This window comes from Rousettus aegyptiacus, unplaced genomic scaffold (assembly GCF_014176215.1).
Source record: "Rousettus aegyptiacus isolate mRouAeg1 unplaced genomic scaffold, mRouAeg1.p scaffold_m13_p_2, whole genome shotgun sequence".
Lineage (NCBI taxonomy): Eukaryota > Metazoa > Chordata > Mammalia > Chiroptera > Pteropodidae > Rousettus > Rousettus aegyptiacus.
The window spans coordinates 25,811,938-25,832,748 of record NW_023416295.1 but is presented as its reverse complement, the minus strand read 5'-3'; the positions used below and the strand labels follow the sequence as shown (position 1 = coordinate 25,832,748).

General features: G+C 33.5%; 1 protein-coding gene and 1 pseudogene across 3 annotated transcripts in view; both read left to right on the top strand.

The window, feature by feature from the left end:
- FAM117B (family with sequence similarity 117 member B) overlaps nucleotides 1–20,811 on the top strand; it is an 80,697-nt gene that overhangs the window by 46,269 nt on the left and 13,617 nt on the right. For all 3 annotated transcript variants that reach the window (XM_036236219.1, XM_036236218.1, XM_016161916.2), the window contains exons 5-7: nucleotides 14,228–14,371; nucleotides 15,616–15,841; nucleotides 17,850–17,970. In XM_036236219.1, coding sequence (XP_036092112.1) covers nucleotides 14,228–14,371; nucleotides 15,616–15,841; nucleotides 17,850–17,970 — 491 coding nt within the window. The remainder of the gene's footprint in view (nucleotides 1–14,227; nucleotides 14,372–15,615; nucleotides 15,842–17,849; nucleotides 17,971–20,811) is intronic.
- Nucleotides 1,516–7,728, top strand: LOC107519361 (annotated as a pseudogene).

The following is a 20,811-nucleotide window of genomic DNA, read 5'->3' as shown; positions in this document are numbered from 1 at the left end:
TTACAGTTTTATCAGAAAGAATAAAATACCAGTGAATAGATTTAAGCAAGGAAGTAAAAGGACCCATATTTGAAAAAGTAGAAGATATTGAAGACATTGGACATTAAAAAAGTAATTGAAGAAGATACAAATAATGTAAGGTTATATCGTGCTCACGGATAGGAAGAATTAACATTCAAATGTCCATAATACCCAAAGCAATCTACAGATTCAATGTAATCTGTATCAAAATACCAATGGCACTTTTCACAGAACTAGAACTAATAATGCTAAAATTTACACAGAACCATAAAAGATCCTGCCTAGCCAAAACAGTCTTGAGAAAGAAGAACAAAGTTGGAGGTATTATGCTATCTGATACCAAACTATACTACAAGGGTATAGTAATCAAAACAGCATGGTAGTGGCATAAAAAACAGACACATAGATCAAAATAGAGAGCCCAAAAGTAAACTCATGCCTATATGGTCAATCTGTGACAAAGGAGGTAAGAATAAACAATGGGATATAGACAGGCTATTCAATAAATGGTGTTGGGGAAACTGGACAGATAACATTCAAAAAATGAAACTAGGCCACTTTCTTACACCATATACAAGTATAAACTCAAAGTGGCTTAAAGACAAATATAAGACCTGAAGCCATAAAAGTCCTAGAAGAAAACAAACTCCATTGCTCTTAGTAAAATACATACACACTCTCACACATATATCTTGGCTATTGACTATATCTCCTTGCGCAAAGGAAACAAATGAAAAAAATAAACAAATGTGACTACATCAAACTGAAAAGTTTTTGCTCAGCAAAGGAAACGATCAACAAAATGAAAAGACAACCTACCAAATGGGAGAAGATATTTGCCAATGATACATTCAGTAAGGGGTTAACATCTATAATTTATAAGGAACTCATTCAGTCTAACATGAGAAAAACAAACCATCCAATTAAAAAAACGGGCAGAAGACCTGAATAGACATTTCTCCAAAGAGGACATATAGAAGGCCAGTAAACGTGAAAAGATGCTCAATATCACTAATCCTCAGGGAAATGCAAATCAAAACCACATGAGATATTACCTCACACCTGTCAGAACAGCTATCAGCAATAAGTCAACAAACAGTGCATATTGGCGAGGAAATGGAAAAAAGGGAACCCTCATGCACTGTTAAGATTGTAAATTGGTGCAGGCACTGTGGAAAACAGTATTGAGGTTCCTTAAAAAAATTAAACTATTAACTAGCATATGACCCAGCAATTACACTTCTGGGTATTTATCTGAAGAAATTGAAAACACTAATTTGAAAAGTTACATCCATCCTTATGTTGATTGCAGCATTACTTACAGTAGCCAAGCTATGAAAGCAATCTTAAATGTCCATTGATAGATGAAAGGATAAAGAAGAGGTAGTACATATATAGAGTGGAATATTATTCAGCCATAAAAAAGAATGAAATCTTGCCATTTGTGACAATATGGATGGGACTAGAATGTATTATGCTAAGTGAAGTAAGTCAGAGAAAGACATACCATGTGATTTCACTTATATGTGGAATCTAAAAACCAAAATAAGTGAATAAACAAATCAAACAGAATCATAGATACCGAGAATAAATCGATGGTCACCAGATGGGAGGAAGGTTGGGGAGATGAGTGAAAACGGTGATGGAATTAAGAAATACAAATTGGCAGTTACACAATAGTTAAGGGGAAGTAAAGTACAGCATAAGGAATATAATTAATAATATAATAATAACTGTGTGGTTTCACATGGGTACTAGTCTTATCAAGGGGCTACCTCATAAGTTATGTAAATGTCTAATGTTGTATACCTGAAACAAATATAATATTGAATGTCAACTGTAATTGAAAAAAATTAAAAATAAAAATTTCCCAAAAAGAAAAGAAAAGAAATCTCTTGTTAAGGAAAGAGCAAGAAAAAGTTTGGCAACTGCTTTGATAGGTTGATAGCTTTTGATGATTGCCAAGTATATGTGAATTTGTTTCAAGAGAAAGTGTGGATAGTAGTATATACTTTTTCAAACTAATTTTATCTTAAAATACTGACACATGGGTCAAATTGGATTTTATAAAATTATAGTTTGGTTGTAATTTTCAATAGCTTTTTTACTGTATAAGATATTTTCATTATAAAATAAGAATATACATTTATAACATTTGAAAAACCTAAACAAACTAGATTTGTGTCTGGAGATATAGAAATGTAAAATTGACAAATAAAAAGAAATTAAAAATTTGAATAGAGGAGTAACTCTTGAAATTGGGATGGAAATTAAAAACCAAACTCCCTAACTCTCAAAAGGCTACAAACATGGATTGTTTTACAATTGAATTTGCCAACCATCCACTCCCTATGATTTATCCATAAATAATTTATATATATTTCTAAGAGATAATCCACTTTTTATTCCCAGCCTGTATTTTTATTTCAAGTAGAATAGAGCTCAAGATTGAATTTTATTGAATTCAATAATGTTTTAGGAGTTTATAAATTTATGAAGTGATTTTTTAAAGTTGCATTATAATTAACAATGAAAGTAGTAAAATTATCTATAAAATTTCCACTTTTTTCCTTGCAAGTTGAATTTTCTTAATAAAGATTATTGGAGTTCGCTTAAAGTTTATGTTTGTTTAATTCTAAAATAACTCTTTGCAGAGAGGGTAGGGACTAGAAAATTAACTTGAAAAATAATTTATGTAACTTGAGTCTTTTACACATGGCGCTAAATATCTTGACTACTTGACTTGTTTTATTGAGTGTTAATAGTCAACCAGAGATCAGGCACATGTGCATCATGATAGCTATGATGGTGATATTCATGTTTAATTGGAACTTTCAGACTATAAACTTGAAATTATTTGTTATGTCATGGATATAGCTTTGTTTTAGTGGGTTCTATCTTTGATGGAGAAAAGTAACATTTTGTGATATGTGTACTTTTGAGACCATTTCTCCATCCATGTAATATTTCTTAAATATCTGCCACATGGCTTATACTGTAGTACTCATTAGAAAAAGCAGTGATAAATTAAAATATTTGGGCTTGTCCCCCATCTGGTCTCAGATAAATAAACAGTTAATTGTCACACAGGGTAAAGAGTGTCTCGATAGGGCAGAGTGCAGAATGCTGTAGAAGGGGTATTTACGCCTTTACTGGTTATAGAGCCGTGTAGAATGTCTTCTTAGAGAAAGTAGTGTCTAAGCTGATAGATTTAGAATAACTAGAATTTATCCTGTCTTCCAGAGGTGGAAGAAATCATGGCTTTGGGTTGGGGTTGTAGCCAGAGATTAGGTTAGTAAGGTAAATAATAGCCAAACCTGAAAGTCTTTATGCTTCAGTTGTTAAGAAGTTTGACTTTTTCCTAGAGGCACTAGGGAACTATTTTTTCAAGTGCAGGAGAGATTGATATGTGATCAGATATTCATTTTATAATGGTCATTATGAGTTCGGAGCAGATAATTAATGTGGAAGAGTACAAGATTAGAGGCTAGAAAGCAATTTAAGAATAGAATTTATGATCCATATATGAAATGATGGTGGCCTAAAGTAAGATAGAAGCTATGGAGCTGGAGAGAATAGACAAACCCGAGTGATACTTGGAAAGTAATAATTAATAGTTGAACTCTATTAAGTACATTGTAAGTACTCCACTCAAATTTTGATATGTCATTAACATTTAATCCTCATCTTTGAGGTAGGGATTGTTTTATCTGTGTTTTACAGACAAGTAAATTAAGGCCTAAAGAGGTCAGGTATCTTGATCAAGGTCACTTGAGGCAGACCATGGATTCTAATCCAGGCATTTTGACTTCAGAACCTGAGTTTTTAAATTCTGTGTTAGCTGATGGTGATGAGATGAGAATGACGGCGAGATAGGAATAAAGGATAATGCTAATTCTAGCCTTTAAACATGATGAAAAAAATATATCTACCTGCCTCACACCATATATAAAAGTAACTCCAAATGGATCAATGCCCTAAATGTAAGAGCTAAAACTAAAACCTCTTAGATAGAAACAAAGGCATAAATGTGATGTTGGATTAGGCATTGGTTTCTAGATTATGAAACCAAAAGCACAAGCAACAAAAGAAGTATGTAAACTGGATTTTATCAAAATTAAAACTTTTTTGCTTCAAAGAACACTATCAAAAAAGTAAAAGACAACCCACAAAATAGGATAAATTTTTTACAAATCTTATATCCAATAAAGCATTTGTATATAGATTATATGAAGCATTTTTGCAACTCAATAATAAAAAAAGATAAGCAACCCAATTTAAAAGTGGACGAATGATTTAACTAGAGAGTTCTCCAAGGAAGATATACAAATAGTCAATAAGCACTTGAAAAAGGTGCTTCACATCGTTTGTCAGTAGGGAAATGCAATTAAAAATTCTAATGAGATACTACTTTATACACACTAGGATGGATAAATTTAAAGATAAGTGTTAGTGAAGATGTGGAGAAATTGGAAACCTTAAATATTGCTGATAGGAATGTAAAATGGTGCAGCCACTTTGGATAACAGTCTGGCAGTTCCTCAAAAGGCTGAACAGTTACCATATCACCTAGTACTTCCTCTCCAAGGTATGTACCCAAGAGAATTAAAAATGTGTTCACATAAAGATCTGTACACAAGTGTTCATAGCAGCATAATTTACAACAAAATTTGAAAACAGCCCTAATTTCTATCAACCACTGAATGGATAAAAACATGTGGCATACAAATACAATAGAATATTAGTCATAAAACTTGGAGTACCGATACATGCTACAACATGAGTGAAACTTGAAAATATTATGCTAAATGAAAAAGTAACAAAAGGACACATATGATTCCAGTTTATGAAATGTCTAGAAAAGGCAAATCCAGAGAGACAGGTTGTAGATTGGTGATTGCCCAGAGCTGGGAAAGTTAGGGGGAAATGGGGAGTGACTGCTAATGAGTAAGGGATTTTTTTAGTGTGATTCTTAAAGAAATTGTGATGGTTACATAACTCTTTAATAACTATTAAAAAAGTAAAAGTTTTACACTTTAAATTGGTTATATGGTATTATGAATTATTTTTTAGTAAGCTGTTATAAAAAAACTACCAACAAAGAACAAATCCATAAAATACAAATATCATTGGGAATAATAAGATTACGTGGTAAAAAAGAATCAAAAAATAATCTGGGAATTCATGTAAAAGTGTAGAGAGTGAGCACAGTTTCTCTGTGGTCAGACTGTTTAGCTTAAGATCCGGGTACTGCCACTTCGTAGCTGTGTGAACTTCCTCACGTTCTCTGCATTATAGTAAGACTTTTTTGTGTTGTCCTGAGTATTAAATAGAATGTTATAAAACACTTAATGCAATTCTTGGCACATAAAAATTGCTTGTAACTCAGGCTGTTTGAGGTAGCACCTTAACATAAAGTAAACCAGTTGGATTTTCTACCAGGCTTCTCTGCCATTTTCTTATTGAACTTATTTTTCAAAGCTCCTATTATTATTAAAGTATTTGCATGCTCATTACAGAAATTTTAGAAAGTAAAAAAAATCAAATAGAAAAATTACATCTCAGTAAAAGTGTTAATTTTTAAAAAATCAAATAGAAAAAAATGATCCAGTCTTACTCTCTAAAGACAACTATTCCTGACATTTTTTGTGTGTTTTTTTCTTTCCATTCTTGGTGAAATCGTACCATATGTTAGACTTTATATTCGTGTTTTTTTGTTTTTTTTTTTTTTGTATTTAACATGGAAAAATGTTTATTATTATAAATGCTTTGGGACATTTTTAGTATTTCAGATTCTATAGGGTATTTCCCTGTTTTCAACCATTTAGTTGGGTTCAGGGTCTGTGTGCTTAAAGTTTTTTCTATGTATTTTCCATTTGGTTAAAAGTTTGAATATTTTTAAGAGACTCTTTTTTTCTTTATAACTTTTCTAAATTATTGTGTTTGGATTTCATATGTAGAAGATTATTTTTACTGGGAAATTAGTATCCTTTAACAATCAAGGGACAGTATTGTAGTGGTATAATCTACAACCACTAGTTAACAAAAGATCTTTTTCTTAGGCATACAATGAATATTATAATTATAAAATAATTTTAATTTTTTGAGTTATTCTTAAGAAATTTAGGAGGAAATTATGTGTTATGAGGAATAAATATTGCCAAGTTTCTTAGAAGAGAAACTCTTTCACATATCAGTAGTCTCTAAAATTGACAAAGCCCTCAGATGCTTAAAATGTAATATTTTAAGGAGTATTTCAAGAAATAGTCTCATTAGAAAATATAGCGAATCCATTTCAGAATTGTTTGAAGATTAGAGTCAGATATTAATAACAAAAGAGTGGGAGATTCCAACATCTTCACAGCCACATAAACTAATTTCTAGGTGAGAATTAAAATCAAACAGGTGTTTTCTCGTTGTTTGGTATAGTCTCAAGCAAGAAAGCCCTTGGATTTTCTTATTTCTTCATCTGGTCTGGGGACACTGTTAGATTTATAGTAGCCTGGGAGGGTTTGACAGCAAAGGGATAGTGAGATAGAAAAGGAAAAAAACAATGTAATGAGAGGGGCCCGTGCACTTGTTGTGCTGCACTGGAATCTCTGTATGCCAGTCCAGGACATGTTTGCTATTCTTGAATTTTTAAAAATATTTTGCCACTTTGAAGTCAGAAGAGTAGATACTTCTGCTGTGACTTTTATTATAGAGTATAGCTTCAACTTAGAAGAGCTAAGAAGTGGCGCTGGGTGTCTGACCCTGACCGTAGGCAACCCTGGGGATGGGCCAGCTGCTGTGAGGGGAGCCCCTCTGGATCAAGCTATGGTGAAAAATGTTTCAGAAAGGCAAAAAATGGTACAGTATTAGCAGATCCCAAAATAGTGAAATTAGTACTAAGAGTGAGTCTGTCGACTCCAGCGTTGGGGCTTCTCTTGATCCAGCACTGTGGCCAGCCTGGACACAGAGTCCACCATAAGCTCAGGACAAAGCAAGAATAATTCAGATACCTGTGTAGAATTTCAAATAAAACATGTTGGTGCCATTGAGAAGCTGAAACTCTGAGGGAAAAAATCTTGAAGAGCCACTAGACCTTATAAATTACATAGGTGTTGCTCAGCAAGATGAAAAGTTGCCTTTTGTTCCTCTGGAGGAAGAATTTATTATGGGAGTTTCCAAGTATGGTATAAAAGTATCAACATCAGATCAGTATGATATTTTACATAGGCATGCTCTGTATTTAATCATCTGGATGGTGTGTTACAATGATGGTCTGAGGGCAGGAAAAAGCTTATTGGCTCTGAAGACCACAGATGCAAGCAATGAAGAATAAAGCCCGTAGGTTTATCAGTGCTGCAGCTTGGAGCAAACACAAGCAATCTGTAGTTTTATCCACCACTTATGACTCTATTGACATCTGAGAAGTCTTAAATTTTACAGTCAAGTGGAAATCGACTTCATGCTGTTTTCTATGGTTGTTTTCAATTTGCAGCGTTGAACTATTATGAAAATATGAAGTCATCCCTTTAGATTTTCTGAAGAAAATAATGTATAAAACATCAGTCATTTGTTTTTCTATTAAAATGGGTCTTATTAACAGTGTTAACTCTCAATGAACTTATCTACCTACTGAGACTAAAAAAGAAACCTCATTTATCACTTTTAAGCAGAAATAAGCTTAACCCTTTTAAGTGTCGCAGAAGTGTTCTCAGTAATAAACAGTGAGACCTCTGCAGGGTCGGGGGCGGGGGGGGGGGCGGGGGCGGGGAGAGCCGTGAGCTGAGGTGAATACCAGATGAGAGGACATTGAATGCCAGAGGACAGAAGGAATCAAAGCCTTGTGGAGGCCTCAGATCAAATACAGGAAAGCTCTTTTTCTAATGCTTTCTAATATTTATATATTTTAATTCTAAACATCAGTTTTTACCTCCTTTTTGTTTTTTAGGGTTTCTGGCTCATACTTCTCTCATAAATCTCTATTAAATTCCCGAATGGACCTTTTTCCCATCTTACCTATCAAGGCATATTTTTCTTCCTTTGGATATTTAGGTCTGTATTTGTTTTCCCCACTCAGCTACTGCTTTAATAGGCATTTCCCCCATCTTTGCAGACTCTTTCGTCTTACCACACTTTGAAACAGGTGTTTTAAATTACAACATAGACTGATCTTAGAAGATTTAGTGTTGGCCAGACCTTCTTTTCCTGTTCTTTGTTGGCTAATTCTCAATTGTTATGTAGAATTTGATCTTTAACATATAATAGCTATATGGAGACTATAAATAGAAAAATAAAACTTTAAAATGGTGAGTCACCTAACTGAAAACCTAATTGACTAGAAAACACTCTTATTTGAAGAGAAAGAATCAAAAGCTAAGAAAATAGGAGATCCTTGTTCTTGATGTTTCCAAAGGACAGATCTTGGGAGAGATAGATTTTACCTTAGTACAATGAAGAACTTTTAATCTTAGAGAACTGTCTTAAAATGACCTCACAGTTAATGTGATAGCCCACTTATATTTGTATATACTGATTATATGTAGAAATAGAAATTTTATTACAGAAACCTGTACAGATATGGGAAAAATAAATTTTACACACAAAATTCTTTAAGAGCCCTTGAAATGAAGCATAAAAGTTTAAGTATAACCATGTTTGTTATGTATAGATACTTTAGATTATAGTTTATATAAGGAGTGAAATCAAAGGCCTATTACTTCTATTTCTAAAAGAATAACAGTATATTTACTGAAGAAAATCTTTCCTTCAGGAGAATAGATACTTCCGCCCTTGAGTGGATTATTTTTCTTCTAATATAACTATTTGCTAGTTAATTTTAGTTGAACCTTTGCTAACTTACCTAAAATGATACGTTGTCCTTAGGGAAGTGGCCATTTTCTTTCTTCTTCTTTGCTTTTCCCCCCTTTGCTTTAAATAGACTAAACTATCGATAAATACTTGATGCTGTTTAGATTATATTTGAGAAAAACTTCTTACCAGATGTGTAGGGTATGACTTCTTTAGCTACCTTGAAAGGCAGTAATCAGATATACAATTATTAAACGGCTTCCTGTTTATGTGCAGTTCTCAACATGACAGCCAGAAAACTTAAGCTTTCTGTTCATAAGCGAGCTTCCTGAGAGAGATTTGTGGTTCTAAACTCTAATAAGGTCATCATTTTGTAAAAGCTTTTCACAGATCATCTTCTCCTTCTAGTCTCATCCTTCATTTCTGTAACTTAATAGTTATAAACCAAATGCATTACCTGAAAGCAGCCTAAAAATAGCATCTACTGCAAACTATTATTTGTGGGGATTTTTGGTAATATTTAGAAGAGAAAATAGTTTGGAACTGAATACCTTTCACTCTGAAAAAAATACTATTTGTAGTAATATACTAATAACTCCTGAGTTTTTTTTAATTTGCACCAGTTGTCTGTTATCTCATTTTCTGACACAGGAAGAGTCCAGATACACATAGGATGACTGCATGATAGAAATGTTCTAATATGTATTCCATTCCAGATCAGTGAGCCATAGATTTCCTTTAACCTTTAGCTGCTCTAGTCTGAATAAGTTTCTGTCACCTCACTATTTCCTTTTCTATTTTGTATTGCTACTACCTTGAGAAAGGTGGTTTTCTTTCCTTGACCTATCATGAACCAAAGTATAGTCTTAGCTGCCCTCTTTCACTATTTTATCCTTGAAGAAAATACATACCTAATTTGAGAGTTGTAAAAGCCTTTGTCTCATGGTGTCGTGACTACCCACCAGCTCCTCTAGTCCTGGCGTGCACAGGCCTGGAGGACTTCTGCTTCTCCAGGTCTCTCCTCCTAGGCCACCTTCACCTCTGTTTGATAGGCTTTGTCCATCTGTGACTGCTCAACTTTAAGAGGAGGACCAGTTTAAGAAGTAATCAGTATTACCCCCTCTTCTTTTTAAGGAGTTTTTCCTAAAAAGCTATTTATTGTTCCTGTTGAAATACCAGATTCTTGAATGTTTGTGGTTTGAAAGAAAGTGGGGATAGATTTGCAGTGCAGTCTTTGTCCTGTTTCACTCCTGTTTCTCTCAGCCAGCCTTAGGGAGGACCGTGTGACACTTCTCGTGTGGTATGTGTGGGGGACAGCAACAGTGGCGGCTCCAGAGGATGCTAATGGGTGGAACAAGGAGGGAGAATTGGGTGGGGTAGAGGTTTCATATTGAGAGCCAGTGATAATGTTTTGATATTTATTTTCCTGCTACTGAAATTTGAGTGAACTGTCTCTATTTCTGATGATATAAGTAATACAAAACAACAGATATGTAAAGTGATAATCAAATCTTAATAAAGAAATAAAAGCCTTTGTTAGATTACACATTGAGATTTTACTTTTATTGCAAGGGAAACAATAGATGAAAAAGTTTCTTCAAGGTGTTAGTGACAGTTCTTAGGATATAAAAGACTGATGAGAAATAGCCAGTTTCTGTGACACTCTTGGGCATTACTTCACTAAGTTAAAAGTAGTAAAGTGAGGACCTTGGTATGAGAAAAGGGCAGAGGGTAGACAATGCAAGTTATTAGAATGGAATGGAGTGGTGGCCCTTGCTTTATGCCTTCCTCTTGTCCCATTTTATTACCAGTGCTAACACAGGATGAACCAGTTGGATTGCTGATGGGGCTTGTGAAGGGTTACTTGTTTTGTAGCAGTAAGATGGAAGGATTGAAGAATTGGCCATCTAAAAGACAAGCAGCTTGACTGGGAGGGTCAATACTCAGTTGACCTCAGTGCTGATAATAGATATACCTAACTTTTGAGGAGTACCTAAGTCATTTGTGGAATGCTTTTAAAAAGGTTTTCTTCCCACCTTTTATTCACTTTGGTATATAGTTGTCTCTTGGCAAAGACTTAAGGATTCAATATTAGACAGAAAAGAACATGATCCAAAATGATCTTGTTGGTTAGTAATTTCCTTTTGTTTTTCAATTACCATATAGTAAAATTGACAGTTTTTGGTTGGCATATCATTATATGAATTTTAATATATGTGTAGATTCATGTAACCACCCACCACAGTCAGGATACTATGACAAAGGATATTGTGTCAGAACAATTTCCATCACCCTCCAAAATTTCCTTGTGTTATCCCTTTATAGTCACACTCTCTCCCTATCCCTAACCTCTTGCAATCACTGATTTATTCTCTATCACTCTAGTCTTACCTTTTTGAGAATGTCATATAAATGGAATCATATAGTATGCAATCTTTTTAGACTGTCGTCTTTAACTCAGCAGTAGTGCCAATTTGTGTATGTCAGCAGTTCCTTCTTATTGCAGAATAGTATTCCATTACATGGATTTACCACAGTATCTGTTCACATTGAAGTCCTGTTGAAGGATGTTTGCGTTGTTTCCAGTTTTTGGAGATTATGAAAAGAATTACAATAATAATTTCTTTACAGATTTTTGTATGAACAAAAATTTTCATTTTTGTAAGGTAAAATATCGAGGAATGTGGTTGCTTGTTCACATGGTAGTTGTATGTTGAATTTAATAAGAATGTGCATTCCCATTTGCAGTATATGAGAATCCCATTTGCTCTGCCTGTCTCGTCAGCACTTGATATTGCTAGTATTTTTTATTTTAGCCATTCTAATAGATGTGTAGTCATATTGCATCTTGGTATTAATTTGCATTATCCTAGTAAACATCTTTTCAAAAGGTTATTTGCTATCTGTATATCCTGTTTGCTGAAGAGTATGTTCAGGTCTTTTGCCCATTTTTAAAATTGGGCTTTTTTTAATCATTCACTTCTGAGAGATCTTTATATATTTTAGTTAGAAGTCCTGTGTTGGCTATGTAAGTTGCAAATACTCTCTTAACAGTGTCTTTCACAGAGTAAAAGTTTTTAAAAATGATTTTGAAGAAGTCCAATATATCATTTCTCTTCTTTCCTCCAGCTTTAGAGCTATAATTGAATTATAACATTGTGTATTTAGGATGTATGATGTATAATGTGATGATTTGAAAAATGTAAATATTGTGGAATTATTTCCACATTAAGATTAAGACATTCATCATTTCACATAGTTACCTTTTTTTTCTTTTCTGGTGAGAACTTTTAAGATCTACTTTCTTAGCAGCCTCCAAGTTTATAATACATTATCATGCTGTGCATTAGATCCCTAGAACATATTCATCTTATAATTTGAAGTTTGTATTCTTTGATTACTTTCACTCATTTCCTCCATCCATATCTAATACTCTTTCTCTAAATTTTTAAAAAAATTCTACATGTAAATAACATCACAAAGTATTTGTCTTTCTCTGGCTTATATTACTTAGCCTAATGGCCTCTAGGTTCATCCATTTTGTCACAAAAGGATTTCCTTTTTGATGGCCAAATAATATTTCATCGTGTATGTGTATTTCACATTTTCTTTGTTCATTCATTCGTCAGTGGGCAGTTAGGTTATTTCCATGTCTTGACCATCCTAAATAATGCTGTGGGAACATAGAGTGTAGATATTGTAAGGAGTAAAAATATTTTGCTGTTTAATTTGGGAATGTGAATCATCAAAGTCCTGAAAATGTTTCCTTCATTTTGAGCCAGTAGTTTCTCCTGCCTCCAGAATCTATCCTAAGGAAATATTTACATTTGCGTGCAAATATTTATCTAAGAGGATGTTTATAGTAGCATTTGTTTTGAATAATGAAACATTGGAAACTATCCAATAACAGAACATTTGTTTCTTAATACACTTATACAATGAAATACTCTGCAGCTATAAAAACAATTTGGTAAATAAGAGTTTAAAAGCATAGAAAGATGTTAGAAATACAGGAAATATAAAAATAAATTATAGAACACAAGTTACAATCTGTTTTTGGTTAAAAAGTTTATATGCACAGAGGAAAAGGGCTAGATAGAAGGATATTTGTCAAATTAGTACAAATTATTATCTCCGGGTGATTGAATCCCATTTATTTTTCTTCTCTTCAGTGAATACTTGTTACTTTTGTGATAAGAAAAAAATGCCAATTAAAAGTAGTTTCTCAGAGTAAAGTTTTTATGGCCATATTTAAGTTCTTAGAATCACTGAATCAGAAAGTTGAGCAGGAATAAAAGGAGAAATGCAGATTTAACACTAAGTTTTATATCAGACAAGTTATCCATTGAATGAAATTAGTGATAATTGATTAGAGGCCCTATTACCTTTGTCTCCTTGCCCACTTTACCCTGAAAGAGAGGTTTTTCAAACAAACCTCCCTAAACGAAGGATGGGTTAATCACATTTCTTCACCAGACAGCAGAACTGTATACAAGATGATCTTTTGGCACCCTGGTGCTATAAACTTTGGGCAGATACCTCTGCAATTCTTGCTTCATATTTTGAGTATTTTGTTAGGAAACCAAGTAATTTCCTGTAATTATATAATCAATTATTTCTTTTCAAAAATGATACTGCATCAATGAAAAAAAAGTATTTTTAAAAAATTAAAGGATAGGCTTCGGAAAACGAAAATGAATTATATTTTATTTCCTGAACAAAACATTAAAATTATTACAGTGAAAGTATACATAAATTTTATAGGGAACTTAACTCTCATTTCAGTCTTGCTGCTATTGATGGATTTTGGAAGTGATTTTATTTTTCCAATCAAGATACTTTTCCTGTTCTTCTTTTTTTTAAATCATTTTTTGTTTGTTTCTTTTCTGGATTGTAGTTAATTGTGGCATCAGAAGACTAAAGTTATGTTTTGAAATCTGAACTTTGTTACAATCATAAAAGAATTTTTGAGATTGACATCCTTTTAGTATTTTCCTTTATTCCTACTCCCTTTACAGTCCCTCATAGATGAGAATAAACTTCTGAAAGTAAACCTTCATTATCTGGCATTTCGGCTTTGTTTTTTAACATTTATTTTTATTTGCTTTTATTATCATTATTATTATTATTATTATTTTTATATGGTGACATTGGTTAATGAAATCCAGAAAGTTTCAAGTGTACAATTCAACAGTAAGTCATATATTTGCATTGTATGTTGTTTTGGCCTTAAATTATGTTTCATGTACACCGAGGAGGAGGTTTGGTTACTCACACTTTTTGTGAGCCCTGTAAATTTTATTTTGATTTCTTTTAGAGTTACTTATGTCAACTGGAAGTATTTTTCAGTTTAGAAAATTAAAAGGTAATATTAAAATTCTCTTCTTCCCCCTCTACTATTTTTCTCAAGGCTCCTGTTCCAAAGAGTGTACTTATTCCAGTAATTCCCATCACCAAATCAACAGGCTCCCGGTTTCGGAATAGCGTGGAAGGATTAAATCAGGAAATTGAAATAATAATTAAAGAGACTGGGGAAAAGGAAGAACAACTTGTAGTAAGTAATCTCATATCTTAAAATCATAATGCTTCTAATTGTTAAAAAAAATGCACAAGTTTGTTTTCCATATTTGCTTAGGTTTCTTCTCGTTGAGAGAAAAATGAAAATTTTCTCTTTTGAAAGATTTTGACTTTGGCAAGTGAATGAAAAGTTTTCATTTCTTTGCATCTATAGAGACAACCGATGTGACTTAAATTTGGATCCTTGAACAAAAATTATTTTTTGTTTATCTGTACTTAAAATCATGAGTTAGGTGGTATAATTATAATTAAACTCTAACAAAAGTTTAGTTTACTAATTTGTTGGGGAGGGAAGGATATGACATCAAATACTTTCTAAGCATGAATCTACCTGTATCTTATTGTTTGTGAGTTATTATTTGGTTAACTATCTCATCATGAAGTTCTGCTTACCTATAATGCACATAAGAATGCACACTATTCTAACTGTAATGTTACATAAGAATGACATGTAAGACATAGTGAGAAAATTGTCCATTCATATTTAAAACCATGTCACAGAATATATTCAAGCTTCATTCTTCAGTGAAAGAAGAATTGAGGAATTTGAAGTAGTATTTTATTGATGTTTAAGGTCCCTTAAGATTAAAGGTTAGTTTAGATTAAGGAAAACACAACTCCCTATACCCTTTCCTCCATACTGCATGATGGGGGAAACTTTCCCTGATACAATGAAGGTAAATGAGCCACAGTTGAACAGTGAGCTGGTTTCCCTGCTAAGTGAGCCACACAAGCTTCTTGATTCCTCCTTATAATTAGAACTGCTGTGATTAACCTTTCCATCATGTAGGAAGGTTTCTTGGAAAAACTCTTTTAGGCAGGGGAGGGCAAAGGGCCTGATAACCGAGTATCACTAGGGCCTCCAATGGACCCACTACAGAACCTAATGCTAATACTTTGATTTTTCCTCTTTTACCATGGCCTTATAATTTTAAAAATAATATTTATAACATGATAGGTAATTCAGTGCAATTCATCATTCAGCAAGAACTGATCACCTATCATGTGCTATAGCCTGGAAATACAGTGTCTTTGCCCATGCTGCTCAGTGTCTAGTGAAGCAACACAAAGGCTTCTGTCTTGTTAGTCATGATGAGTAGGGATATTCTGATTTATGAGTCTTTTGGAAGGAACAAAAGGGAAAGTTCGAATTGAGTTCATTTCAGGGTGAATTTCAAAATCAGTGACAAATATACATATGTTTAAAATTTTTTTTAACAGCCACAAGATATTCCAGATGGCCATCGTGCACCTCCCCCCCTCGTGCAGAGAAGTAGCAGCACACGGAGCATTGACACGCAGACCCCTGGCGGGGCAGACCGGGGGAGCAACAACAGCAGCCGCTCTCAGTCTGTGTCCCCCACGTCATTCCTCACCATCTCCAATGAAGGTAGCGAGGAGAGTCCTTGTTCGGCTGATGACCTGCTCATCGATCCCAGGGACAAAGGTACAGTGCAGGAGAATTTTGTTACCAGATGATAAGGGAACACCACTTATTTCATCCGTCATTTTGTTCATTTTCTATCAGAATGCACATGCTTAAGGCTACCAAGGTAATGATCTGGAGATATTTCAAAACAGATTTTAAAATTGGAGTAGAAACAGTAGGCCTTTTATTTGTAACTTTTTTTTTTTTTTTTTGCTTTTGCTAATACAGGTTCCTTATTAGTGAGAAACATGAAACATTCCTTTTGGTATAAATGAGACGAACATTTGTCCTGAAAAGCACTTTGTTCTCTCTCACCTTAGTTGTCATGTTTTTATTACCTTACTACTTTTTAATTAAATGTGAAACCTTCACCTTAGTGTTTTTTAGGATGTATATTTGTGGAATTTATAACAAGAATTAAGCTGATTTATATGAATGCAAAATTTATATGAATGCAATCCTGGAATAAAAGGTTAAAGAGCTACTTATGCAACTTAAAAAATAACTTGGAGACATAAGCAAATAGGACCTTTCATCTGTCTGTATCAGGGCAATATTTGTTAGCCTTATCTTAGTTACTGCATGTGCTTAAGAGCAATAGTAAGATTTTTTTTTTTAATTTATTTTTTTCTACAGCTCAGTTTAGTAGTCATTTACTTAGGACCTCCTACGCACAGTGTATGGAACATCCTAAAATGTTCCATTGTTGCAACTAGCTGTTACTACCAGTCACCTAAATTATTGAGACTGTTAACATGTACAAGTTTCTGAAGAAGTCACTTCAAACTGTGGGTTATTATAAAATATTATTTGGACCCCCCTCTTTTTTTTGCCAGCTTCTAGGTTCAATAAAACATGGTTATTCCAGGGCAACACCCAAAACCAATTAAATTACAACCCCTGGAAGTGAGACATAGGCATGAAGAGTTACTCATGTTCCCAGGTGATTCCTCTGTGCACAGTTTGGCATTCAGTTAAATTCTTGTCAGGAATCTGCATAATTACTACTTACACTTATTGTGAGGATTAAAAGGGGTAGTGAATGCAAACCTTTAGCACATCTCCTGGTACTTAATGCTCAATCAGATGTACCTCCCAAAATTTTAAAAAACATAGCTATCAAAATCTGACCCTTGATTTCCCTTATTTTCCAATTTTATTTCAGTAGCATGTAAGAACTTCACAAATTTTGTGTCCTACTGTATTTGACTTGAGACTAGTGACTGGTTAGCTTCTCTGAATTTCTTTTATAAGAAAACGGCCCGCAATGCCACTGCCAGCAAGGAATTTGTAGCTTAGCCGACACAGACTGAAAATTTAGAACACTTATGTAACATATCAAGAATTTTAAGTTAACATAATATAAACTGAAGACATCAGCACTGAACAGGAATACCAGAGTAAAGAAATGTTCCCTTTGATAGGGTTAATTTGGAAAAATTTGATAAACTTTGAGCTAGACTTTGAAGGCAGTTTTGGAAAATCAACAGAGAAAGATCTCTTAGGTGTGGAGTTCTTAGGCAAAAGGAAGTCTTTGGTGTACAGTTACACATAGTTACAACTACGTGGAGCAGAGATTAAAACTGGAGGAGCAGAGAAATCAAATTGAGAAATTCTGAAGGGTATGCCAAAATTGCATGGTAAGCAACTAGTGAAGAACCATTTCAGTTACTTGTATTGGTAAAAATGGAAGTGACATTTGAATTTGTTTGCTGTGCATGGACTAGAAGTAAAACAGTGGGTGAGGTAGGTCAGTGTTCATTACTGAGGATTAAGTGAAACAGGCCTAAGCTGAGGTAATTGTAAATAGAGAAGAAATAAAAGTCTTTTATTTGTTTATGTATTTATTTAACAAATGTTAATTATCTCTTCTTTACCAGGAATTGTTAGATGTTGATGAATAAAATACTGTTTGTACCCTCAAGTAATTTATAGTGTGGGGGAAGGCCAAAAACAGTTAAACACAGAATGACTAGGCATTTGTGTTGTAGCATTTCTTAATAACCAAGTATGTCATTTATTGCAGAGAATGGGAACAACTCTCCTTTGCCCAAATATGCAACTTCACCAAAACCTAACAACAGTTACATGTTCAAAAGGGAACCTCCTGAGGGCTGTGAAAGAGTCAAAGTGTTTGAGGAATGCTCGTAAGTATCCCCTTCCCTCCCATAAAAACCTCTTGACTTTTATTATGAGAATTTTCAAATAAGTCGAAGAATAGTGTAGTGATTACCCATATGACGACCACCTAGATTCTATATTTAACATTTCGCCATATTTGCTGAACTGTTTGAAAGTTGGCAGACATCATGACTCTTAACAATAATACAATGTAATATTTGTTTCCTAAAAGTAACCACTGTACTCTTCCATTACTATAATACCATTATCACACTAAAGAAAATTAACAGTAATGCTTAGATATCAACTAATATCCATTTGCTACTCACTTTCCTCAGTTGTTTCCAACATATCATCTGTGGCTGTTGTTTCTGAACCTGCATACAGTCAACATCACGTATTGAATTTAGCAGTGTATTTATTCAAGATAGATCACAGAGCTCCCTCAGTGTGGTTTCCTTCTTTCAAGTATCAAATTCCTTTCAGGTTTTATCTATTTTTGGTTTCTAGTTCTATAAATAGTTTTTAAGAATATTTTGTCTGCCAATATAGGAAACAGAATTCTATTACTTTGCAGAATCATGTTACTGTAATGAAGATAATATAAGAAGCAGAATCTTAAACAGTGTGTGTGTGATCTCCTATGCTTATATACTTCTCTTGGCTGGTACTCTAGTCAAGTACTCCAATTTTAGACTCACTTGGCTTAGAAAATATTGCAGCCATGTGTTTTCAGTAGCAGTGGTTTCTTGCTTTATAAGCTATGGCTACAGTGTTGTTGGTATGAGACTGTGTAAATTAGGTGATAAACATTATTTGGGGATATGATGAAAGCACTTAGCCCTCACCCCTCCAATCTCACTCACTATGACTGTACGTATAAGAAGCCACTGTTCTGGCCTTTTTTCACTATGAAACCTAAGATAAAAGGTGGATATTGCCCAACCTTGTCCTATTCAAATAACTTATTTTTTTCTTTATTATAAACATCTTGGAATAATTTTGAAATATGACATCCTTTTGTTCCTCTATGTACCCCTTTCTGTCAGTGCTTCCTTTAACCTAAATTCGGAATACTTTTGCTGCACAAAGAGCTTTGTTTTTGAATCCTTTGTACTTCTAGGAAATCCCAGCTGTCTCTCTCCTATCTGCTTTTGTGATGTTAATTGAAAAGTCTATTTTAGTGACTGCATTTTTTGTTTTTTCCTACCATGTCAGTCTAAAAACTTGACTCGTGCCAGCTGAATGTTAAGCAGTATTTCTTAAACTGCAGATTCCCAGGCTCCAAGGGTATATATAGAGGTAGAACCAGGAATATGCATCTTTAACAAATACTTCATATAAGTTTTATGCTGCCTTAGACTTTTTCATGAGAGTTCTTAATAAATAGAGTCATTCTATTAAGTAAAAATTAAATGGTCCAAATGGAACTTTTTGGAGTTGAGCTCTTTGATTCGCTCATTGGTAGTTAACATTTGCCTAAGTGCAGAGAAGTGCTTTTGGTTGGCTCAAAAGCAATTTGAATTTCTTCTATAAATGAGTTTGAGTATTTGTTGTGTAGGTTGGTGTCTTGTGGCATCTGCCTTAGACTATTGGATTTGGAAATTTTCTCAGGACTCTATTTGAGCCATATATAAATATAAATATATATCTATGTAAATATAAATAAATATATAAATATTACTTTATTTGTATCTAAAGGGAGGGAAGAAAGGACAGAGGTGTGTGTTTGCATGTACATGCGCGTGGATGGGTAGACAGATAAAAGAAAGTAAACCCTAACATATTTTATGGCACATCTTATCTGTTATTAGAAGGTAAACCTGTTCCTTTTAAAAATATGCATGGTTTATTGTAAAGGATATATAGCATACAAAAACCTATTCATTTAAAAAAAATTTTCATTATATTCCAAAAACAAATTAAGAGCAGTAACTCTTAATTTTTCTTAAAGGTAATTTTTACCTTTTATCAATAAAACATTAAAGTCTAAAAAAATTAATCTCTTTTTGCTCTAGCTATGTCAAAATTAGAGCAAAACCCATTGGACTCACGGGCATTAAAGCAAAAGTAGATTATTTGTCTTAATTTAAAAATTTTAGCTTATTTAATAATCATTGTTTAAAGAATACTTTTCTAAGTCTTATTTTTGGTTTGAGGTAGTAACTCTGACTTGAATTAGAGTTTTGAGCAGATTGAGAATTGATCTCGTTTCGAGAAATATGTGTTTATTTACCTGAAAGAAAATAGGTAGTTGGATTTGGACCCAGAAAGCGCAAACCAGATTTTACATGTCTTTCTGTCTCTACATTCTTTTTGATAGACACATACCATAGCCATGCCACCTGCACTTAGTAAGTCCTTTTTAATGAAGTCAAATATGCTGTTTCCTGATCCCAACTAAAGAATTCCTTTACCTTAGTTACCTTTGATTCCTAGATATTCTGGCCTCTTTGCAGTATAGAGGTGTTTTTAGAAATATAACATGACCCATCCTTTCTTCCCTTTCTTCCTTCCTCATTCCAAGTTACTTTCCCATTATAAGTAACTTGGACCCATTTTTTTTTCTTTTGCTGATAATTTATGCCTGAATTAGAAAAGAAAAAAGTAAGCCTTTTAAAAATGGTGCCAAGTAATTCCTTGTATCAGTATGAAAGTAGCTATGATAATTATCCGTTTTTCAGAAAGTCAGCTAGCAAATAATTACATCTATTTTGAGACAGTCCTTTTGGAATAGCTTCTTAGGGAAAAATAAAATTTTAAAACTCATGCTGAGATTTTTTTTTTTTTCCAGTTTTAGCATTCTTAAGCTGAAGAAAGCTTCGAAGTAATATTAGTACTTGCAGCTTCTATTAGCATAAATCATG